General features: G+C 27.0%; 2 protein-coding genes across 6 annotated transcripts in view; both read right to left on the bottom strand.

The window, feature by feature from the left end:
- The window catches only part of LOC114130344 (uncharacterized), a 282,938-nt gene that overhangs the window by 205,863 nt on the left and 54,130 nt on the right, over window positions 1-22,945 (bottom strand). The window lies entirely within an intron of this gene.
- Window positions 8,074-22,638, bottom strand: LOC126549557 (uncharacterized). Its single transcript, XM_050199057.1, has 2 exons — window positions 21,736-22,638; window positions 8,074-8,888 (listed from the first exon to the last, which is right to left on the bottom strand). The coding sequence occupies exons 1-2, from the start codon at window positions 22,418-22,420 to the stop codon at window positions 8,269-8,271; spliced, it is 1,305 nt and encodes a 434-aa protein (XP_050055014.1). The 5' UTR covers window positions 22,421-22,638; the 3' UTR covers window positions 8,074-8,268.

Genomic DNA, 22,945 nt, shown 5'->3' with positions numbered 1-22,945 from the left:
TTTATGTAAAATCTTTACTACTGATTATTATCAGCAAATTAATCGTTCAATTTTCTATTTAAATGCATTAGCATTTTTTTTTTTTTAATAATCTGCGTAATAATTTGCAATAAAAAAGGGTGGTCCTTTTTTAATTAGTTTTAAAAGTACTTACGTAAATTATATAACATTGAAAATATCTAAAATATGGTTAGTAATTATAAAACTGTTTTAATATCCTACAAATATTGTGTACCTTTACAAAATACTGATTTTATTGATATGAATGATGGTTAATTTGAAACAAATATGTACAATGTAGTTATATTTCATTTGATTATGCTTTATTAACTTCTTAATCAATGTTTTGAACCAAACAAACACTTTCAAGAATGATACTAATTTTAATTGTTTGAAAACTGTTAAGAACCAAGATGGATGAGTTAAAAATAAAGATAAAAACAGCTACATTCGTTTTTAAACTTTATGATGCGTTTAAAGGAAATTAAATTGGAACAAAAGACAGTTCAAGCGAAAATACACTGATTCAAAATATTCCCATGGTGCCTGGTACTCCAGATTATACAAACTCGATACAAATTTTAAAGAGGTTTTACAGCTCATTGGAGCTGTAAGGTATACTTTTGGGTAAAAAGATGAGTTCGTTCAACATTAATGAAATCAATAGTATACCATTCGAATATAAATGTAGAATAAGCAAAGAATTATTTTAAATAGATGATTATTTTATATTATTTTAATAAACATTTAAAATTATGCACAACACTGCTCTGATTTATTATTCAGTTATAATGGAAAAATTCAAATAATGTATAGATTCTAATATTAATTTAGATTATATGAGTTCATAAAATTAAACACCTGAAGTATTTTACGTATATATTTATCATTGTAAGATACATACATTCATCGCTCAATATTTAAAAAAAAGTATCATAGATAACTTAAATTAAATTGAATTAATTTGAATTGATTCACCAACATCATCAAAAATCATCGTATTTATATTATTATTATTTTCATTAATTTATTTAAAAATTGTGTGCCTAAATTATCTAACATGATGATAAGTCTAATATTTTTTTTCCACTGCTTTTATTTTTATTATGCCAAATATTACATTTGTTTCATTTGTTCCTTTTCATACATTTCTTTCTTTTAATTGTATCCAAAAAAATTCTTAAACCAACAATTCAGTTTGGTATACAAGCGGGTTTAAGATAGTCAACGAAATATTTAAAAAACAAGGTGAGCAAATCTGGGTGAGTAGGTGTTGAATAGAAGGACATTGATGGTCTTTGATACATTAAATTTGAATTCAATTATATATCATTGTAAAAAAAATAATGCGATCCTGAACCGAGATAGCCGATGGATTGTCAATCAGCTTATAATAATAATCTAATAAGTATATTTCATGTTTTATTTTTTGATATTTCTAATCAAGTAATTAATTTAACTATTCTTAATACATATAATAAGTTAAATTCATTTTTTTCAAAAACATTAAATTTGGAAATGTTGTTATTTGTGTACACAATAGAATTATAAACAAAAAATTCCTCAAAAATATAGTTTTTAAATTATAATTTATAAAAAACAAAATAATGACTATCGTTATTTATAGTTTAATTAATACGTAATTCGATTGATAATAGTAGTATATACCTAATATTTGTAATATTTTTTATGCATTTCAAAGATCTTAAAACGATCTTAAATTTCTTGTAACGGTTTTAAGATGTATGTATACAGTAAAAAGGATATTATTTTATTTTCAATAAACTAATATATTAGTTATTTTACTAGTATATTAGTTATTATAAAGCATGACTACAGCTTGGTATATATTATACATTATATTAGATATATAGTTTTTAAGTTTATTTAAAATAAACATAACATTTTCTTTATTAGTTACCTATATAATTATTTAAGTGTGACGATATATTCGCATTTATACAGTACTAATCAATATTTAAATTAAATATTTTGAAAAATTACATTTATCAGTTTTAATACAATGATTGTCACACACGTGAGTCAAAATGAATAAGCTTTCACATATCTCGTTAGAATAATGTTCTATGGGTATATGTTTTGATACAATTTACATCACAAAACACAATCAATTATTGTTACAAAGTCTTATTTATAATATTATACATTTATATAGGTACTAGTATATTAACTTGCTTTGAAAATAAAGAATAATGATAGGAAAAGTCTAAAATGTTTTAACTTTAACTAAGTGATGGAATAAAAATTCCATAGTTTTACAATATGATTTTATTTTATTTAGTAAACACTTTCAAAATGCTTTTATGCGCTCAACTTTTTAAAGTATCTTAAAAGGCCCAAGGTTTCTTTCTGTCGGTGCTTTGGATAAGTAGATGTATCGGAATAAGGGAAAAAATAAAAGTGTAAGAATATTTTATCTTGGAGCGTTGGAGTTTTATTCAATTATTTTACTTAAACTCTTTTTGATTTTAAATAGTTTAATAGTTTAAAAACGTATACTTATATGCAATAAACGTAATAACGACATAATTTATGAAATCTAAATAATTTTCTAGGTATTGTAGTTTCCTAGTAATATTATGTAACTTTTTAAAATTTGTTTTTTTTATTATTTATTTACAGAATATATCTCAGAAAGTTTCTTTACAATGCCATACGTACATTTAGATTTTAGATGAATTATAATAGGATTAAAATAATTCCTTAAATTTCTAACAACTTTTTTATTTTCAATAGTTTATTTAAATCTCACTATTATTTATTGGTATGTTAAAAACATGTTTCTGAGTATAATATTATAATAATCTAATTTATAGTCAATGTATTGTTGATATCTAGTAATACTATTGTTTTTGATTATTAAATTAAATAATATAAATGCACAACCATAATCCATCGTAAAATAATTCATACGTAAACTAACTACAAAACGCTAAGAGATACTTTATAATTAATATTATCATGATGTATTATATTATTATATCATATATTATATTAAACGCTTCGGGTCTAAACAGCAAGTTTAGAAGTGCAGCAATGGTATACAGTAGACAACACTCACACAATTTAGCTTTGCGATTTGAATGCTTTGACACAATATATATTATATGTACTAGTTGAACTACCACCTCCAAAATATTAAATGAGTAAGAACCTACGAGTTTAACGAGATGAGGATAAAAAAACAAAATATAATAACTTTCTATAAAAACAAAAGATTTGAATTTTTTTTTTTTTTTTTTTGTTATTATACATACCTAATGTAGGTATTATATTATATTATGTAACATGATGATATAGGTATTACATTAAAGAAACTTGCACATGCGAGATCATAATCAAATTGTATCCTTAGAAAGTTTTACTACGGTAGAACTACTACTGTGCGAATTATATTCAACTATAATATGTCTATAGAGTATACATATATATATATATATATATGGAGTATAGTTGAATATTTTATTTTCCATATTCAGCTCAACGAATATTGATAATATCATATTTCTATGTTTTAAGTTGTTGTATATCTACAGTAATGAAACATTTTTAACTATTATACTCAAATTTTATATTGATGATTGTCTTATACATTACGGTTATAAGTGTTTTACAAAAATCATATTTTTATAAATATTAAAATAAAATTGTATTTGATAGGTGAAATAGATACGTTTTATTTACAATATTATTTTTAATATGTTTTGAATGGGAAATAATATAATGCGTATGATAGACCGGTATATATTGTAAGTTTCTTTTATTGAAGCTAAAGGTGGCTAATGTCGGTGTGCACTATGAAGGTATTATTTTTACTGTCGTCCCGCATACTAAGTAGATGGAAAACGAAGTCTATATTATATATTGTGGGATGAAAACCGTTCACATTCTGAACAAGAACAGTGCCAAACCTTGCAGTACATTTATGAAATACTAATATATTTATTGTATCATTGGAAAGATAAGCATTCATTATTATATTTAAAGTAAGAATAATTCATTTTAAATGTTGAGCATTTTTATACGAATAAAGCAGTTTTGATGATTAATAATTTTAATTCTTTCTAAATTATTGACATCATAAATGCATAATAAGTATATTTTTCAGTGACTTTCAATTATTTAATATTTATTAATTACATATTATTTTAGTTACTTAAATAGTAATTAAACAGTATCATAAATTATTTAAATTCGTCATTTATAAAACTTGAATATATTATATGAAATTCAGTAAGAGATTTCAATATATTTTCATTGATTCTAACATTTGTATTATTTTATATTTATTTAATTTAGATACTGAGAGAATAAAATTATTAATAGGATTTAATGCTATGAAAGCATAATAAGCTGACTATTGTTAAAAAAAAAATATATATATATATGAGCTAAAATAAATATATCCAATGTGGTAACATAAATATACAAAAATTGTACATTATTTAAATTTAAGTTTTGATACAACGTTAAAATTAAAAAAAAATGGGCTATTATGGATACACCACACATGGTGCCTTGGTGGTTAATAATATAAATAATAAAAAAAAAAAAACGTTTAAATTAATCTCTCACCGAGTCTCCTGTGATAGTATAAACTTATTTTTAAATGATAGCTACCCTTTTTACTATAAAGAATGTTAAGCATATTATGATTTTTTATCAAAATATTATTGGTACATAAATATGCAAATAAATTTAAATTCAAATGAGAAGTATCTACTTTAAACTATTGGACTTTAAAATATTAAGTAATAGTAATAATAATTCGTCTAAATTGTATAGAAGGTATGCCGATTATTTTATTTGGTATTAATTTACCAACATTTTAAAGTAAGTAAAAAATGTAAAAAAATATGACTGAGTATGATAAATACTATACTAAATAGACTAAAATTAATATTGCATACGCGTTTATCATGTTATATTTTATGTAAAACCATTAAATATAGCTATTGTCTTTAGTACTTAAAGATTAATGACTTAGACATTTCTTGTTAAGATTTTGAATTAAATATTATTATATAACAATTTTCAAAAACTTATCTTCTTCACAATTTACAGTAAAAAAAAAAGTGGTTCTTATTAAAAACAGGTTGACACCATCATGAAATTTCAAATTATAGAAAAAAATCTTACTTTTAAAAAATTATATGGCCTTTTAGTATTTGTAATAATTAAGAATACAACATTTGAAAAAAATCACTTTAAAAAAATAAAATTGTAGGAAGATCATGCTTGCAGAACTATTCTGTATATTGTAATACATATCAATTAAATTCTAGACAATCTTTAGATTTGTCTACTTTTTTTAATTATTTTGCTTATTTAACCAAAAATCATATTAATGATTTTAATAATTTTTGTTAGACACTCAGTTGTAAGCTTATTGATTCTACTATTTTTTGTTTTCATACATTCGTTATCTATCTATGTGTATTTTTTACTAAAAATGTATTTATTTATATTGTTAATCAAGTTTATATAATAAAAAAATTTTATGTACCTATTCATAAAATACAAATATTTAAAATAAGTTTTACTTACATTAATAAAATTTGGAACTTCGTATTTAAATACAGCCAGATTTTTAAAGGTAGCCGTAAATACTTACATGTAACTAGAAATAAATAATTAATTAGTAATAACATTACTTCCAAATTATGAGACATTTATGTATAGAAAACAAGCTCATTATAAGCAATTATTTTATAAAATAAATAGGTAAATTATAAAACTTACTGTCTATTTTTTTAATTAACATAAAAATATGAAATATTAAACAATATATTATAACCTATTTGATTTTATATTATCCATGATACTGAGATGTGATAAAACTTTCTATTTTTAGGGATATTTCAGTGAAAAGTTCAAAAACTGCTACTACAAGGCAATGTATTTTTAAACCAATACAGTACTCATGTAATAATTTAACTCAATAACTATCTAATTGACATATTCACATATAATTTATTCAATAATATTTATTATTATAACTATTATTTTAAAATGTCATTGCATAGAGTATAGATAATTACATAAAATATGTACATATAGGTATCATAGATTAATTATAATATGACAAGATGTAGGTTTTTTATAATTACTTACCTTACCTTTTGAAGTTTTTATTTTTTGAATGTTTTCCACATTTCTAGACTTCTGGCCATACATATTAGCATAATGGTACAGTTTTTTATAATAATATAAATATTCACCAAATTACTTTATAATTAAAGCTTAATATTAAACATACAATGATGAAAATATTAAATTTAATCGTTTATAAAATAATAATGAAAATATATAATTTATTGATTACAGAGATAATAACTTTGATGTTGCAACCAGGTAAAAGGGTGCTTTTTTTTTTTTTTTTTTGATAAAGCATGTGTATTATTGTGTATTGGTCGTATTATTTTATCAGACAGTAATTATGTTTTTACATAATAATAGCAAACACTACTCTTATACAAGGCACTGCAGACCAACCCCTAAAAACCTATTTGCAAAAAATATAATGTACTTCAATAAATTCAATAAATACAATGCAACTCAGTGAGCTATTCATGAATAATTTTATAATGATATAATGTTAAAGAATACGTTCTTTAGATGTTCATTGCCGTTGAAAACTGACATTTAATATATTGTTGTGAATTTATGATTAAGTAGTTTATCACACAATGTGTAAAATGTGTTACATAATAATTATGCACGAAGAATAACTAAGAATAATTATTTTATGTTACAATAATAAACAATAAAATCTTAAAAATTCCAAATAAGTACATTTTATGATTAATAGTGGGCGAGCTAAAGTAAGTTGAAAGTGGGTCAGATTCTTTCAATATCTAGTTACTTATCAAGGTACTTATAATAAGGATAAACAGTTAAAAATTTTAAAAAAAAAAAACGAAAAACGTTTCTATAGATAATACGCTTGATATTGATTTAATGACGACGACATGAACAATTAAACACAAAAAAAGTTTATAAATAAAATAATAATAATAAAAATAATAAGTATTAATTAAATTCATATTATGTATTAGTTATGAACACGATAAAAAATATAAATCGTTATTATTATTTATCTGATTGGGATTGGTAGATCACGGATTGTTTTTTGGTTTTACTGGATACATTAATGCATTAAAAAAAAAAAAAAGAAAACACTTTGAACACAAACATGCAATTACAAAACTTCAAAAGACAACAAACAGAAACTGTAACGTATATTAATTTAAGTATACAGGTAATAATAGTAGTAACATAATGCATATAAACGTGATGGCGTTGTACTAAACATGTATAGATATACTCACATATTATAATAATTTATTAGTTATTATAAAGTAGTTAAGTACCCATATCAATATTATACAGGTGTGACTGTGTGAGTATCGATTGGGTTTTCAGAACAATGTGTCATCGTGTCTCGTAAAGTTGAATATATATTCAAATTGTAGGGAACAAACTAAAAACCAACGGTTTATCTACCGAGTTTTGTTAGCTATTTCCGTGTTAAATATATGGAATAATACTACACAGTATAGTAAGCATCCGTTAACGTCAATATGTCACATACCCGTAAATTGTTTGTGAAAACTGTTTCGAATTTTAAAAATTCTACTCGGACGTTGTAGGTTACAGTTATATAGTTGATGCACAAAATCTATATGAGAATACATTATCTGTGTCGTATTATTTTTATACTAACAATATAATTTATAAATAAATCAGTAAGTTAAATTTTAAAGTCATTAAAATAATGAATATTTAACATTGTTTACTTAATTTTTTGAATTAATAACGATATGTTTAAATTTTTAAAAGGTTCAATATAGGAAATAATTTACTATGACGTCGTAGTGTATTGTTTTTAAGTATATATTATATTATACATAGTTAGGCAATACAAGTACAGTAATTTGTTAATTTATTATTATTGTTTTAAAATACCCATTAATGTAATTTATTTATTCGATGTGACATGAGGCGTACAACGTACGGTGGGATGATACGTGAAATAAAGCGATCGGTTCCTCGAGTGGTAATGTTTTTTATAATCGTTTTTATTTTGATAATATGATGCGTAGTGATAATAATAATAATAAAAAATATATATATTAAAATTGTTTTCCGTATAATAGCTTTTCGACTACTCGGCAGTTGCCCGAGAGGTTTCATTTCGCATCCCTCTCGTCGTCGTCGTCGTCGTCGGTGATCGTCGGCCCGTCGTCAGGCGTAACCGCGGTCAGCCATGTGTCTGACGATGGACGCGAGCAGGTCGTCGGCATGCTGTCCGCCGGACTCGTTGATGAGCTCGATGCGCTCGTCGGCCGTGCACGTGGTAAGCCGTTGCACGTCGGGCGGCTCGGCGTTCACCATGGCCGGCAAGAAGAACGAACAGTGCGCGTAACCGTACAGCCCGTGCGCGCGCATCTCGGCGTGCACGTCGGCGGCGGTCAGCGGCAAGGGGCGGCCGTCGGGCGTCACGTCCGCGACGCCGTCCAGGTAGGCGGCCACGTACCGGTCCCAGTGCGCCGTCCGGTCGGCGTCCGTCGTGTTCATGTACAGGAAGAACGACAGGTCGACGGCCGGCGACGCGTACCGCGCCTGCGCCGGGTCCAGCACGACCACGTCCGCGGGCCGCCCGGTGGCCGGGTCGTACCTGTACAGCAGGTTGTTGCGGCAAAAGTCGCCGTGGCACAACACGGCCAGCGGCTCGACCGGCCGCAGCAGCCCGGCCATCGTCGTGCTCTCGCCGTTCAGCGCGGCCCGCATCCTGTCCACAGCACGCTCGTACTGGCCACTCTTGTCCGATTTCCTTAACGCATTCACGCCCCGACCACCGGTTCCTGCGTTTACGCGCCAAACATAAATATATTATTATCGTTGTATACCTCCCGGCTGCGTTTGGGGGGGGGGGGTTGGAAGGGGAGCACGACGACGGACACCCGCTCGGTGTTTGAAAAATCCGATTCGGCGATCGTCCGATTATTTGTTTATTCGACATTGTTTTATTCGAATGCCGAAAAATGTACTACCTAACTATACTTTTGGTGTAACTGTTATAAGAACAAATCGATAGCGTCTTTTGAACAGTGTATGATATACGAGCTAAAACGATATTTGGCGAGAACAGTGCATCATCCTAGTCCGTTATAGAGAGATTGAGAAAGTAGACCAACTTTAAATTGCAAAGCTAGTGAGACGTTGCTGTACGATGGTATACAGGTACAAAAAAAGTCGTACAAATCAACCTATTTATGAAAATTCATATTTTTGTTTCTTGTGTGCCATTAATTGTGCCTCTTACTTATTTTACTATTATATATACCTAGGTATATGTAATCTTGTTACCATTATGACAGATATAAAATATAAGATATTTTAGTCGTCTTAGGTAACTGCGTGAATCCGTGGTGCGTGTATAATACATCTTAACGTAACACACTTTGGTCTTTGACAGAGTGTCATCAACCGAGATTTTAATTTTTGGTTTAATATGATATTAATTATTTGATATTTTAATGATTGCAGTATTTACTACATCACTTTGCATGATAAAAATATATTTAAGTTATTAATTAATTACTAAATATTATAAATTAATAGTTATTTTATCCATTCTTTCTATTTTAAACATAGTCTTTCCCGTTTGAGACCGTTCAGATGGATCAAGTAAGTGCGATTTTAGTTATCAATTTAAAAACTTTATGATTGTTAATTTTATTTTTGTATACATGCACCGATTTTTAAATTTCCAATTAGTTTATATTTATAGAGCCTTTAATTTCAGTAATAACGTTAATCCTGTATTAGGTACATTATATTGCACAATGTGTACATGCGAATAATTCGTTTAGTACGTTAACTTAAAAATTATTTTCAAAAATACGATTTATCAAATTTCGTTCAAAATATCCAATGGTTAATATCAAACAAATAAAAGCAAAAATATGATTTCAATAAAGTTATATTTTTCTAATAAGAAATCAGGATGGCATGGAATGAAAGAGTGTGTTTATTTCAGTTCTAATACGAATATATTCAACTTGTCATAAAAAAAAAAAAACACCTTAATAAAATTCGTTAATATAAATAATTATTGCGTTGTATTATATACACCATTTATTGTTGTTTCTATTGTTTAAGCTGTATGTCACAGTCACAGAGTCTTGAAAAAATCCTGTTACAAAAATGGTGAAGTTAAATAATTTACATAACTATCGGTCAATATACTGATTTATCATGAAATGTTTAATAAAAATTATCTTAAAAGCATTTTTTAAAACTATATATTGAAAGGGAACAGGAATATTGATATAAATAATTCGTTCATTTCAAAGAATTAATTAATTTTAATTTTAATGTTACGTTTTACATATTACCTATACTATTTTTTCATTCAAATTCTTACAATTTTTTTTTTTTTTTTTTTTGACAAATGGAATTGATATTACAATTTAATTAGCTGAAAATAATATGTTTAATAAGATAGAATTTTCTTTTTTATTCAATTAACCGGAAACCTATCTCAAGAGAATGTTTTTGTTAGCTTATAATTGCGATTCCATTTAAACAGAGTTCACAGTGACGTCGCAATGCAATTAATAAATTAAAAATAATAGTTATATTTAAGATTGTAGTAATATTAAATCTGTTGAGTTTCTATATTTAGATTATACAATATTGTCTAATGTCTTTCGACAAAATACCGTTATAAACGTTGTTTTTGTCTTCGATTTAAGTAAACTTGGCTTTTATATAAAATATCAAGAGATATTTGAAGGTTTTCGATAACTTTTAAATGAAAATGTCATTAATAATGATATTTTCAATTGTTTATAGTTATTTCATGTTTGTTTACCCTGGTAATATTTAGTTGAAACTAATTAAAATAATTCCATATACCACTGTACAAATATATATTTTTCAATATGGAAATCTAGATAATATTTAATATAATATAATATTAAGACCCTTACAACCTTAAATGATTATGGCTTCAATTGCATTTACATTTGTCAATCGATACAACGGAGTTTTTGAAATACGTTAACCTAACCTAACTAAGTAGTAGAGAGTTGTCATAAAAAAATTTCCATTTATTTTGTGTTGTGAACTTGTGACTGTGGCGACCTTCCGAGATAGTAGAAGTAACGATTTCTCTAGACCGTTAAATTTATATTAGGGTTACAAAGTTTATGAGACATTCTAGACAGAATTAGTTTTCCAAGAAACGCAAAATTTCATAACGTAACTTTAACTTTCGACGTATTAAAATAATGTGTACCTCGTTTAGTTAGTAGTCCATCGGAAGAAACAAAAAAAAAATACATACAAAATATACAATTATAGCATGATTATACTCAACCTTGCAAATCACTAGTAGTAATTGTACAACATACATTACCACACGTCATCGGAATCGTACACAATTTATCGACAGCAAACATCAAAAAGACTTTTTGTTAATAATCACCTAATAATATTGTAAGTAAGTATATTTTTTTCACTGGTTTTACCAGTAATCTGAGTTGAATAAAATACTGTGTAATTTACATTATTCAGAGCTTGTATATGCACGAATTATACATATTAACAGAAGGTTATACACTATATACAAACAGGGCCGCAGCCACACATTATTCTAGGAGGGGCATGCTCTAATTTTGCCGCCTCTCTTTCCATCACTCAGCTACAATAATTTACATATTTTTCCGCCCCTAAAAATTTGCCGCCCAGGGCAAAAGAACCCCCTAGCCCCCCCCCCTCCCCCCTAGCTGCGGCCCTGTATACAAATACATTATTTAACGATATCATTCTTCTATATTATATAATAAAATAAAATACATTGGTATTGTTTTATATTATTTGTATTTTCATGAAAGTACAAATTTAGCTATGGCCATAATCAAAATGAGATAATACTATAGTTTTAACAAGAAAAATGTAAGAGTAAAAACTACATAATGCCAATATTAATTATATATAGCAATACTATAAGAACAAATCCTTCAATCATCTACTTTGAAGTTCGTTTCTTATAGCACTTTATTGAAGCTAGTTGACTTTGAGATAAGGGGGAAATGTAAGAAAGGAAAAAAGTAGATAATTGAGAGAAACTAACAAACAAAAGCTAGAAAAGCTAAGAAAAACTAGAATATGTTTTACGCAACCAAGTTTTCGGTAAAGCCGATAGTTTGTTTTCTATTCTTGGTAATCTAAAAAAAAACAATAATCCTATACTTAAATTTTTTACCTAAGATATAGGTATTTATAGTTTATACATATTATACATACTAGTATATATAACAATGTTTCAAAGATTTTGCCTTTTTTTTTGAACAAATTATAGACATTTTAAACTTTTTTAATTTTTTCTTAAATTTTCCGAGAGTCTTAAAATGAAATGTTGATAAAATTAAAAAAAAAAAAAAGTAAAAAACATTTTTTATTACCAATTTTAGTTATTTTGTTGTACCTATATAATTCAAAAAATATCTATTATCCAGACTTAAAGTTTTTCCCCATTATGTAGATATATAATTTTTTTCTAAACACTATGTATTTTTAAAATACGAGTATTATTTAGATTAACTTGAAGCTTTTTTTTACTACAAATTGATTTATTTTTATATATTTTTTGATATCAATGAAGCATTTTCTATCATTATAATGTGATATGATATTTTAATACTTCATTATTATTTTAAGTTGATATATTTGACATACCAATACTTAGCTAAACCCACCTTATTACCAATAAAAAAATAAATACAACTATAAATATTTATATAATAAATTAGAAATTAAACTTAAAAATAAAGACTGACTCTTAGAATAATTTTTAGTACGCAATTATCAATACAACTTAAACACGTCATACATAATTGTCCTATTACAGTTACCTACATTAGTATTAAGTACATATTACATTGTATCAACCTAAATGATAGTTTTAACATTTTGACAAATTATATTAACCTTTGTATTACATATGCTTTTTTTTAAAAAAAAAAGTGACATGTACTTTTAACATTTTTTAATAATTCCAAAAAAGAATATTGTGAGATGTCTTGTATAAATTGTTAAGTTTTTATAGTTAAAAAAAAAAAAAAAGTAACACATATAACAACTCAAATAAAAATTAAATTTATGCTTAGAAAATGCTTGTATAAATAAAATATGGTGAAAATGTCAAGTCACTATAAATATTCGTTTTTGAATCGCAACAAAAAACAAAATTGATTTTATCGAAAACGTGTTTTTTCGTAAATATTTCAGTTTTTTTTTAGAATATCTTATATCGTATATACTTGCAATACTGAGAATGAAATCTCTACTTTTGAATCCTCGTGTTAAAATTATACCTGATTTTTACTAAAAATCTCCATTGAAGTTGAAGATTTAAACATTTTTATCTACTGCAAAAGAGATAAAAAAATGAATAATAAACACTTTATAATCTAATATTGATTTCAATTTAATTTAAATTGTATAATATTCTAATATATATAAAATATTTGGTTTATGCAAGTGACTTAATACAGTGAACCTTCCATATAATGAACTTCTATTTAACAAAATTTTCAATTTAACAAATTTTGTTTGTTCCCCGTGAAACGTTAAATATAAGTTTTACTGTATTTGTTTTGTTTCTTTGTGAATCGTATTAGCATATTGTTGTATAGTCATATACAAATTATTAATTATGTATACACAATTTAATTAAATGTTAGATCAATGAAAATGTCTTGAGTAATTAATCTAATAGCTTTTCGTTATAATTGGAACAGAAAATTAGGAAGTTTTTCAGTGTTTGCTACTGCTCGATTAGCTAAGTGGTTGTCCAGTTTAGTGTTCTCTGTTTAATTTTTCTAAAATATAAAACAATTACAATACATAGTAGTTTCTTTTTCATAACAATACTTATTTTCACTATCAAAAATAAAAATTCTAATAATTTGAACTTTGAAGTTAACTAAATGCAAATGTACACCATGGCATGAACATACTTTCCTAATGTCTCTGGAAAACCGACCTGCCGTCTTTTAACATTACTTTGCATCTAAATAATTCATTATATTATTTCTATTTTATTTTTTATTTTTCTTAAATGAATGATATTTTTAATTTATTTTTGCTTATTAAATGTCTTTTTCCAAATACTTTAATAATTATACATAACGTTATTTGTTCTTACTAATTTCAAAAATGTAATTCAGCTATAATATCATTATTCGTCAAAAATAATTATTAACAATATAAGAAAAAGTTAAATCAAAACAAATGTTTTTAAATATAAAAATGATACTTTAACACAAACAAAATTATATTCAGTTTTCATTAACTTAATATAATTATTCACAATACATAATAGTTTACGAGAATGACGTAAAAAATAAAAATAACGATTTTATTTTTAATTAATTTTTCTTTGTTTTGAAGTTTATTCATTGCCTGATGAAATCAATTAAGATTACAAAAAAATAAAATAATTCATAAATCAAGTAATTTATTATAATTCTTGGTTTAAAATATATATTATATTCGTTAAATATTTCCGATCAAATATTTTACAGTAATACGTAAACCACATATTTTATATTTAGTTTATATTTAGTTTATTTTATATTTTATTTATTAATACACCGTTCTAATTATCAGTTTAACAATTTATAAAGATTCGGTCGAAATATCTTTAGTAAATATTAAATAATATTAATAATATTTATTCGGAATCATTTTATTGATTTTAATTAAAATAAACCATGTAATCATAATTGAATACATTACATAACTTTTAATTTTAAGAAATTAATAATTTTAAATATTTTAAAGTTTAATCATCATACTTGAGTTATAAAAATCTAATAACTACAAATGCGTTCAAATAATGTTACTGAAATTGCCATTAAAAATATTAATAAGGTAAAATAAATATTATTTAAGTGTGAGGTAAGTTCTAGGGTGGTGCATGGTGGTTTAAGAAATTGGAGTGTATAAATTAGATTAAGCTTATTTACGGTGAATACAAATGTTGCATAATATGTCTGTATATTGAATGATATGCTTACATAAACAATAGAAAAACAGTGCTCAGTTTATACGCTTTTAATATTTTTCATGTCGTATTATTTATATTTATACATAATAATAAACATAAAATATTATATATTAAATTTTTGTTTCTAAAACTACCCTTCTGTCCTTTTATATGTAGTTTTTGGAATCATTTTACCAGTTAAATAGTTTTCTCAATCACTTTCCATTTTGGTTCCATTGTATAGTTAAGAGGTGGAGCAAAGTACGTAGAAACGATTAAACTTTATTATTATTTTTTTTCTGAACCATATTATTATTTCGTTTCTATACACGCTTCCCGCTTATTGTAAGGAGTTTGTGTAGGTGCTAAAAATGAAAGGGAAATGTCGACGGTGTGAACGGCGATAATAACGCACAGTTAACCCTCATAAATTCTGAAACTCCAAATGTTAAGCAAAGATATAGCAAGAGGGGACGCGAAAAAAATAACGTGTATCGACTATCGACGTGCAGCAAAAACTTTACTTTCTTCAGTCTACAAATCTCGACTTTATCCAAGTAGAATATACGTTCATCCCCATACCGCTATTTTTTTATTACCTTAATACTGCTACCAGTATTATATAATATAATTATAAGATAAAAGTAGTAAACAAACATGTTAAATATTTTGTTTGTGCGCAATATTTAAAAAATGTGTATACTTATTTTCTGTAAAAAATTGTTATAAGCTAACGGCACTTGATAGGTTTTTAATAAAATTCAAAAGACTAATGGAATAGAAACTAATTCTTCAAAATAACATCTAAATTACACTATTTATATTGTGGCTATTATATCGTTTTATATTATTTAAAATAATTTATCAGCTTGCAGTTAAATATTGGAAATAAAACTAGAAAGGTCGCAATGCAATCGGTTTAACAATTAATTTTCGATATTTATGAGTGAATAGTAATTTTTTGGGTGACTATTTTAACAATTGCATTTTTCTAAAAATATAGATAAAAACCCGTCGAGCTATAAAAAGCTATGATTTAGTGATATTATTTTGACAAAAAATATTATTTATTGATTTTCTTTCATGTAATTTGATTACTAACAGAAAATAAATACAATTATATACAATCAATATTAATTTAATTGAGATAAATGCTATTAAAATAATTTTTTAAATATACTTTACTACTATTTAAAGGTAATGATGAATGTTAATTTGTAAAATGTTGTATAATGTATAATTTACGAGACATAACTGCATATGAAAATTAATTAGAAAATTTTCTAGAAAATAACTATATGTAAAATTATTTTTTTAAATATACCTATATTGTTTTTAAATTCAAATATTATCAACAAATAGTAACAAAAAATAGATAGTATAATTTGTTTTTTAGTATATATTCATTTATAGGCTGTAATTCTTAGAAAACCTGGTTAATTTTCATCAATCAATATAGACTATTACGCTGACAACACGATTGACACCTTCGATTGGGGTTTCAGTAATCAATCTTCAACCTTTTTTCTCATAAAAACGAGTTTTTAATTTGAACTACCGAGGGTTTCAACTAATAAAATCCTGAAATTTGTTCATTATAGTTTAACTTATTTATCTTTATAATATAATGATATAAATGACTTTAAATCATATTAATAATATTCTCGAAAATAACAATTAACTTTATACTGCTGAAATATAAAATATAAAAATAAGATTATCAGATTTTACATACAATTTTGTGACAATTTTTTCATGAATTTTTATTTAGTGTTGACTTCATTAAACTCTTGTTTTTTTGTAGTACATTTATACAGGTTTAAATAAGTAAACAACAATAGATCCCAATAGATATTAGTTTCTATTACAATTTTAATAAAACCAAGAATAGTTGTTGTTTAATTTAATGAATCATATAGACAAAATCTGTAGCTTGTAATATTAACAGTATATTTGATTTAGAAACCCTACTTAAAATTTAATTGGTAAAATTTAATGCCCATATGAGAATCCCTTACGTTTCTCTTCATTGTGATGAATAGAATTTCTATAATCATCATATTATTATTTATTACATTTTCTACTCTAGTTAATAATAATTATTTAGTATATTATGTATAGGGTCGGATTTTAAAGCATAATAAATAACAAAAAAAGCACTTGTTTTAAAAAAGTAAAAAAAAGAATATTTATTTAAAAAAAAGTAAAGATAACCATGACCAAAAATTAACATTTATTGGTTATAAAATGAACAAAAAAAATTGAAAACTAATTTAACTTAAAAAAAGAATTAACTACCGTGTATGTATTTTATAATTGTTTTAAAATGATTTTATGTAAGTAATTGGAAAAATAATTTTTTCTAATAAATATTTTCAACTTTATAAATGTGACACTTGTTTCTTAATAATTAAGACACCCTGCAAATCAAATGTAAAAAGTATTATATTTATATAAAAATGTTTATCATAAATGTACTTAGTACAAGAATTAGTTAAAGTGTTAAAATCTTTTCGAGAGATTGAATTCTTAAAGTTCAATTTATGATATATCTAATAAAATATTAACGTTTACACATTTTATTTATTATGTTAACAACTTAAATTGTATTTTATGTACTATTATTTATTACTTATCTAATAGTAATTTATGTAACAATTTAATTCTGCCGTAGTTGATTAAAACTTCAAACATAAAAAAAAAATAATAATAATAATACAATACTAAAATTAATAATCAAGAGAAAATAATTTAAACTATAGAAAACGTTATTTCTCGATATTATAATGTGTACTAAAGTATTTTAATAACTAAACATAAAGTATTGTGTTCAGAATATATTGTTCTTTAATTACAATATTCAACATTACATGCAGTAATAAATAATAATTTTTATAATTTTGGAATTGAAATATGAAAATGGCGTTTGTTTAAGTTATTAAACTTCTGAAGACTATATATTTACAATATAATAACAGTGATTTTAATTTCAATAACGTGCAGTGCAGTTCATTATTACACACGTTTTGTTTTATTTTTTTTAAGTGTATTTATGATGTTTTATTTATTCTATAGTTACGTAAAAATTATATACATGATTTTTAGTTTTTTATGTGGTGATATCTTTTACCTGCTGCATATTCTCGGTAGCAAGTCATTTAGTTTATTTGGAGGTTTTTATAGTTTAATTTACTTTTTTAAAACTTCTTTTAGTGCTACAATTTAAAGTTTGAAAAATAATGATAAAACTCTGTTTTCTTCTCATTTCTTATATTATTTATCTTGAGGTAAGTATAAAATAACTGGTAAATGTATAGTTTGTTATTCACCAATTTTTATTTGTTTTTTTAAATTTATTTATTATTGTTACTACCCTTATTTTCCACACGAGTAGCTGGAAATGAATGAACGGAGTGACAAGGTATTACTACACACCACTTACGACTATATCTGGCAAACGATGCAATTTTGAAAGATCTATATCCGCTGATTTGACATCTAGCACCATTTATACAAAGGTATGATTTGCTTATATTTTGGTAAATCTTACTGAAAGAGAGTTCTCATCCCTTCGAAATTAAAATCATCAATATTTCCTATTCTTGAAGATATTTACTATCAAATCAATTGAACAAATCGATTGCTATACCAACAACAAAGACGATAACCTCCATTCAAACTAGTAATCATCACCACATCATATTTCCTTAAAATAACTGTTTACATGACTAAGAACTTATAACATAGACTCGCACCGCGGTCAATGTCCAAACCATCTGTTATCTACGACGATAATCAACATCGAGGATTAACTACAGTCTGCACCAACCATCACTTGAAATGTCATCCGAGTTAACCAACGATTTCCTTTGAAAATGCTACTGTTTTCAGCGTTTTCGTTGCTAAGGAATTATTATAATATCTTGTATTTCATATCTCTAACGTCGAAACTACAAACCACGAAGCGATAACAGGTCCAACCAACGCCACAAACTACATGAAGTCACGATCAATGAATCATTGGCATTCAAGTTCAATTGGAGAGACACAGATATTCTCTACCTCATGGTGTGCCCTCTAATATTCGTCCACCATCACATAGTTATGCGGTTTTCTATCCCAATATGACCCTACCACATAGTTGTAAGCGCATTCCGAATCACAGAGGGCCTCAGAAAACCCACATAGTTGTACGATGATTCGCTGGAGATCATGGGGTATCTCTAAGATAAACTTATAAGTATCTCGACTTTGCTGTTTCATCCTCGCTGGATTAATTGTAAATAATAAACTGTAATAACTTTTTAATTACCTACATATCTATACTGTTACTATATTTTCTTCGAAATAAAAATAAAATAACCAATGTTATACGTGTAATAAAAGCTTTTTGTTATAGATGATTTTGATAGTTGTGCTCTATTTTACTTTGTTTCAAAATGTAATTAAAATGTGTAATTAAAATATTCTTATGAAATTCTTTCATTATTAGAGTGTATCACATTTTATATAATAATATGTATAATTTAAGCAAAATGTATTAATATATTATTAACTCATATATTAACAAATCTCTATGATTTTTAAATATGCTTTTTTACTAAAAATTTAAAATATTTTGGCATTGCAATAAATATTAAGAGTCTTAATTTGGTATAGATTTACTAGTATTTGTTTATTCTTGTTATTTTGAAAAATATTGAGAATATTTAATTGTTTACCCATAAAAAGTACAAATAGATCCACTTTAATAACATAAACCACCATCAAAGTAAAATCTTAGATCATAGTTTTTATCAATTAATATATTTTATAAATAGAAAAACAAAGTTAATAGTTTTAGCTGTATTTATTTCACAAATTAATTTTTAAAACTTACAAAAATATTTAAGTTTTGAATTTTAAAAATGCAATAGTAAAAAATTATAAATTATTTTATCTAATTTGTACAGTTCATTATCATGTGCATAGATTTATACGTTTAGCCAATATCGGATATTTAATTTATTATAAATTTACGTTATGTCGTGAGTGTACTCAACACATTATTATATATCATATATGGATGGGCAAAACTATTGAAATTACTAATATATACCATGTTATAATTACTACATAAGTATCATATACAATACGTATGAATTTATGATATGTTTTTAACTTTTAAACAAATTAAATAATAAATGAATCAATTAATTGTATTGATGATATACGTTCCCTGGAAATATCTAGATAGATAGATAGAGAGATATATGTGTATACTATTATAGTTGTCTCCATTATATACGTTTTAAAGAGCAAATAATTTAATAGTTCTAAAACTCTACAGACCTATGGTCTACACAATATCTAAAATTGAATACAATTGTTTTCAAGGAAAAACTTTTAGCAGTTAAATTTTAAAACTGTAAATGCTTATTACTTAAGTTTTATTTTTCAGATATATGTGAAATTTATTAATATAACATTGTCAATGTTGTTAAAATTACACGATAGAAATGAATTTGTAAAAAAAAAATTGTTCAAGTGATAAAACTTTTGTAAATTCTTTGTCTATAAAGCGAAGGATTATAAGAAACAGTCAATACTAAATTCGACTATTCGCAGTGGATAATTTTATTTTTTTCCTTATTTACATTACACACGTTCATACATAGTTAAGTGCGTACCTACTCAAAAAGTGTAAATATTTAAGTTTATACCGAGCCAACATTGGCCGAGATTTGATGTGTTTGTTTCCGTTGGAAAATAAACAAAAGTCTACTCTGTTAGAAAGGCCCGAAACTACAAAGCATTTCTTACACCAATATATACAATAATTTAACAGACATGAAGTAAACACGAGATTATATAAGCATATGTGAAAGAAGTAGTACCTAATAATAATCATAAAATAATTTAAAAAAAAAAAATGAAAACATCAAAGTATAATATATATAAAAGATAAACCTAGAGAACATTTTGAAGAAATAATGGATGCAGCAGACCTTCTGTTCTAAGGTACTAGTTATATGGAAAGGTAACCTAGTCAAATATAATAAACTAACACATTGGTAGTCATAGGTAGTCCGTCGTCGAATAAAAACAAATATATATATATATATATATAATATTTAAAATACAGTCTTGTGAAGGATTCAAATTTGAGCATTTTTATACTTTATTTATTTTTAAATACGTGATATTGAATACATTTAGGTAGAATTATTCAAATATTTATATGGAATATATAAATCAATCGTACGCACAGGTAAATAAGTTTTACTGAATGAATGTTGTTTAATCCGCACTAATGAATTTATATAATTCATAAATTTCGTTTGCATTTACTATTAAACAAACAAACCGGTAGTCGCAAATAAGGAGAATTGATATATATATATAATATTAATTAGAGAATCGTAATCGATACAATTCTTTTCTGGTAATATTATTTGAAAACAAAGCACGGTTAACACGCAATATCTTGAATATCGAAATTTCGTGTTGTATCGCGATCTGAATGCTGAAAGAAATGTATTCTTCACAAGACTGTCGATTTTTGAAAAATATTATAAGGACGTATATTATACAATGCGCGAGACCCCCGGCGGCGCGGCGATCCACCCATCGTACATAATAATATACACCCACCGTTACCGAATACCAACCTGACAAGAAACGCGGACTCTTGTACCAGTGTCCGTCGTACCATTGGGTCTCGACCAGGGCGGAGGTGCAGAGGTCAGCGAACGATGTCCCCGCGCCGCCGGCCTTGGCGTTGTACGACAGCCCGTGCAGGGCGCCCAACTTGCGGAGCGCCAGCAGCACGTGTTCGGCGTCCAGGAACACCCGTTCGTCGGCCGCGCGATAACCGTCGGGCGCCACGCTGGCCAGGACGATCACCTGATGATGTCCGTCGGCCGCGCCGCCGTCCGGGGTCGCGTTCGAGTACAAGAACCGCGGGAACAACGCGAACGCGGCGGCCGGGTCGGCGGCGGACGCGGCGAGCGCGGGCAGCAGACGGGCGTAGAACACGTACTCGTTGTAGAACTTTTCGTGCATGTTCATCATGGCCGACATGCGGGCGTCCGCGTTCTTGAACTTGACCACGACGGGCACGCCGCCGCCCGCCGGCCGCTCGGCGGCTCCGGTCAGCGTGACGGTGCCGAAAACGATGTCGGACATGAACTGGTCGCCGGCCGCCGCCGCGCCGTCCCGGTCGTCCGCGCGGAACGACGCGTAAACGGCGCCCGGCCCGAACGCGCCCTCGGCCGCGGCCCGCGGGAACACGACCGCGTCCAGGTAATCCGTGCGGGACGACCACGTGGCCTCGTCGGTGGGTCGATCACCCATCTTGTAGCGTACAGCCGGAAAATCGGACGGAAGGACGGACGGCAAACGGTTTACCGGGACGTGCTTTTGTCGTGAGAAAATAATACCGACGATGCACTGAAGATGGACCACGAGCGCGAGTGCACCTGCCGATGCGACCGTGAATAATATTCTATCACCGCTGGCCGAGCCGCAGTACACGCGTCACCGGCGCATCGGTGTTATACTATTATTTTAATGTTGGAAGCTAGATATGTTATTATGAAACCGGTTAGTGGTTACGTAACAGGTTTTTTTTTCATCTAGTCTTTTTGAGTTCTATACATAGCGCGTCTGTAACTTATTAAAAAAAAAAAACTAAAAAAAATATTATCATTTCGTTTTTAATTCCGAATACCTGTGTCATCAGTGTCGCCCAATGATTCCTAAACCTGTTCCGAAAATTGTCGACTATTCAAATCTAAAAACGATAGTTTTTAATAGTCCGTCAAACTTAAGTAAATAATTCACAAGTACCCTAAACTGATTATTTAAAACATATATTTT

Source organism: Aphis gossypii, chromosome 2 (assembly GCF_020184175.1).
Source record: "Aphis gossypii isolate Hap1 chromosome 2, ASM2018417v2, whole genome shotgun sequence".
NCBI lineage: Eukaryota > Metazoa > Arthropoda > Insecta > Hemiptera > Aphididae > Aphis > Aphis gossypii.
The sequence above is the reverse complement of the archived record's forward strand: the minus strand, read 5'-3'. Positions and strand labels throughout refer to the sequence as shown.

Excerpts from the sequence above, each read along its gene's own strand:
- LOC126549557 (XM_050199057.1), bottom strand. The coding sequence starts at position 22,420 with ATGGGTGATCGACCCACCGACGAGGCCACGTGGTCGTCCCGCACGGAT. Across the intron at positions 8,889-21,735 it reads GAGTCCGCGTTTCTTGTCAG|GAACCGGTGGTCGGGGCGTG; the intron begins GTTGGTATTCGG and ends GCGTAAACGCAG.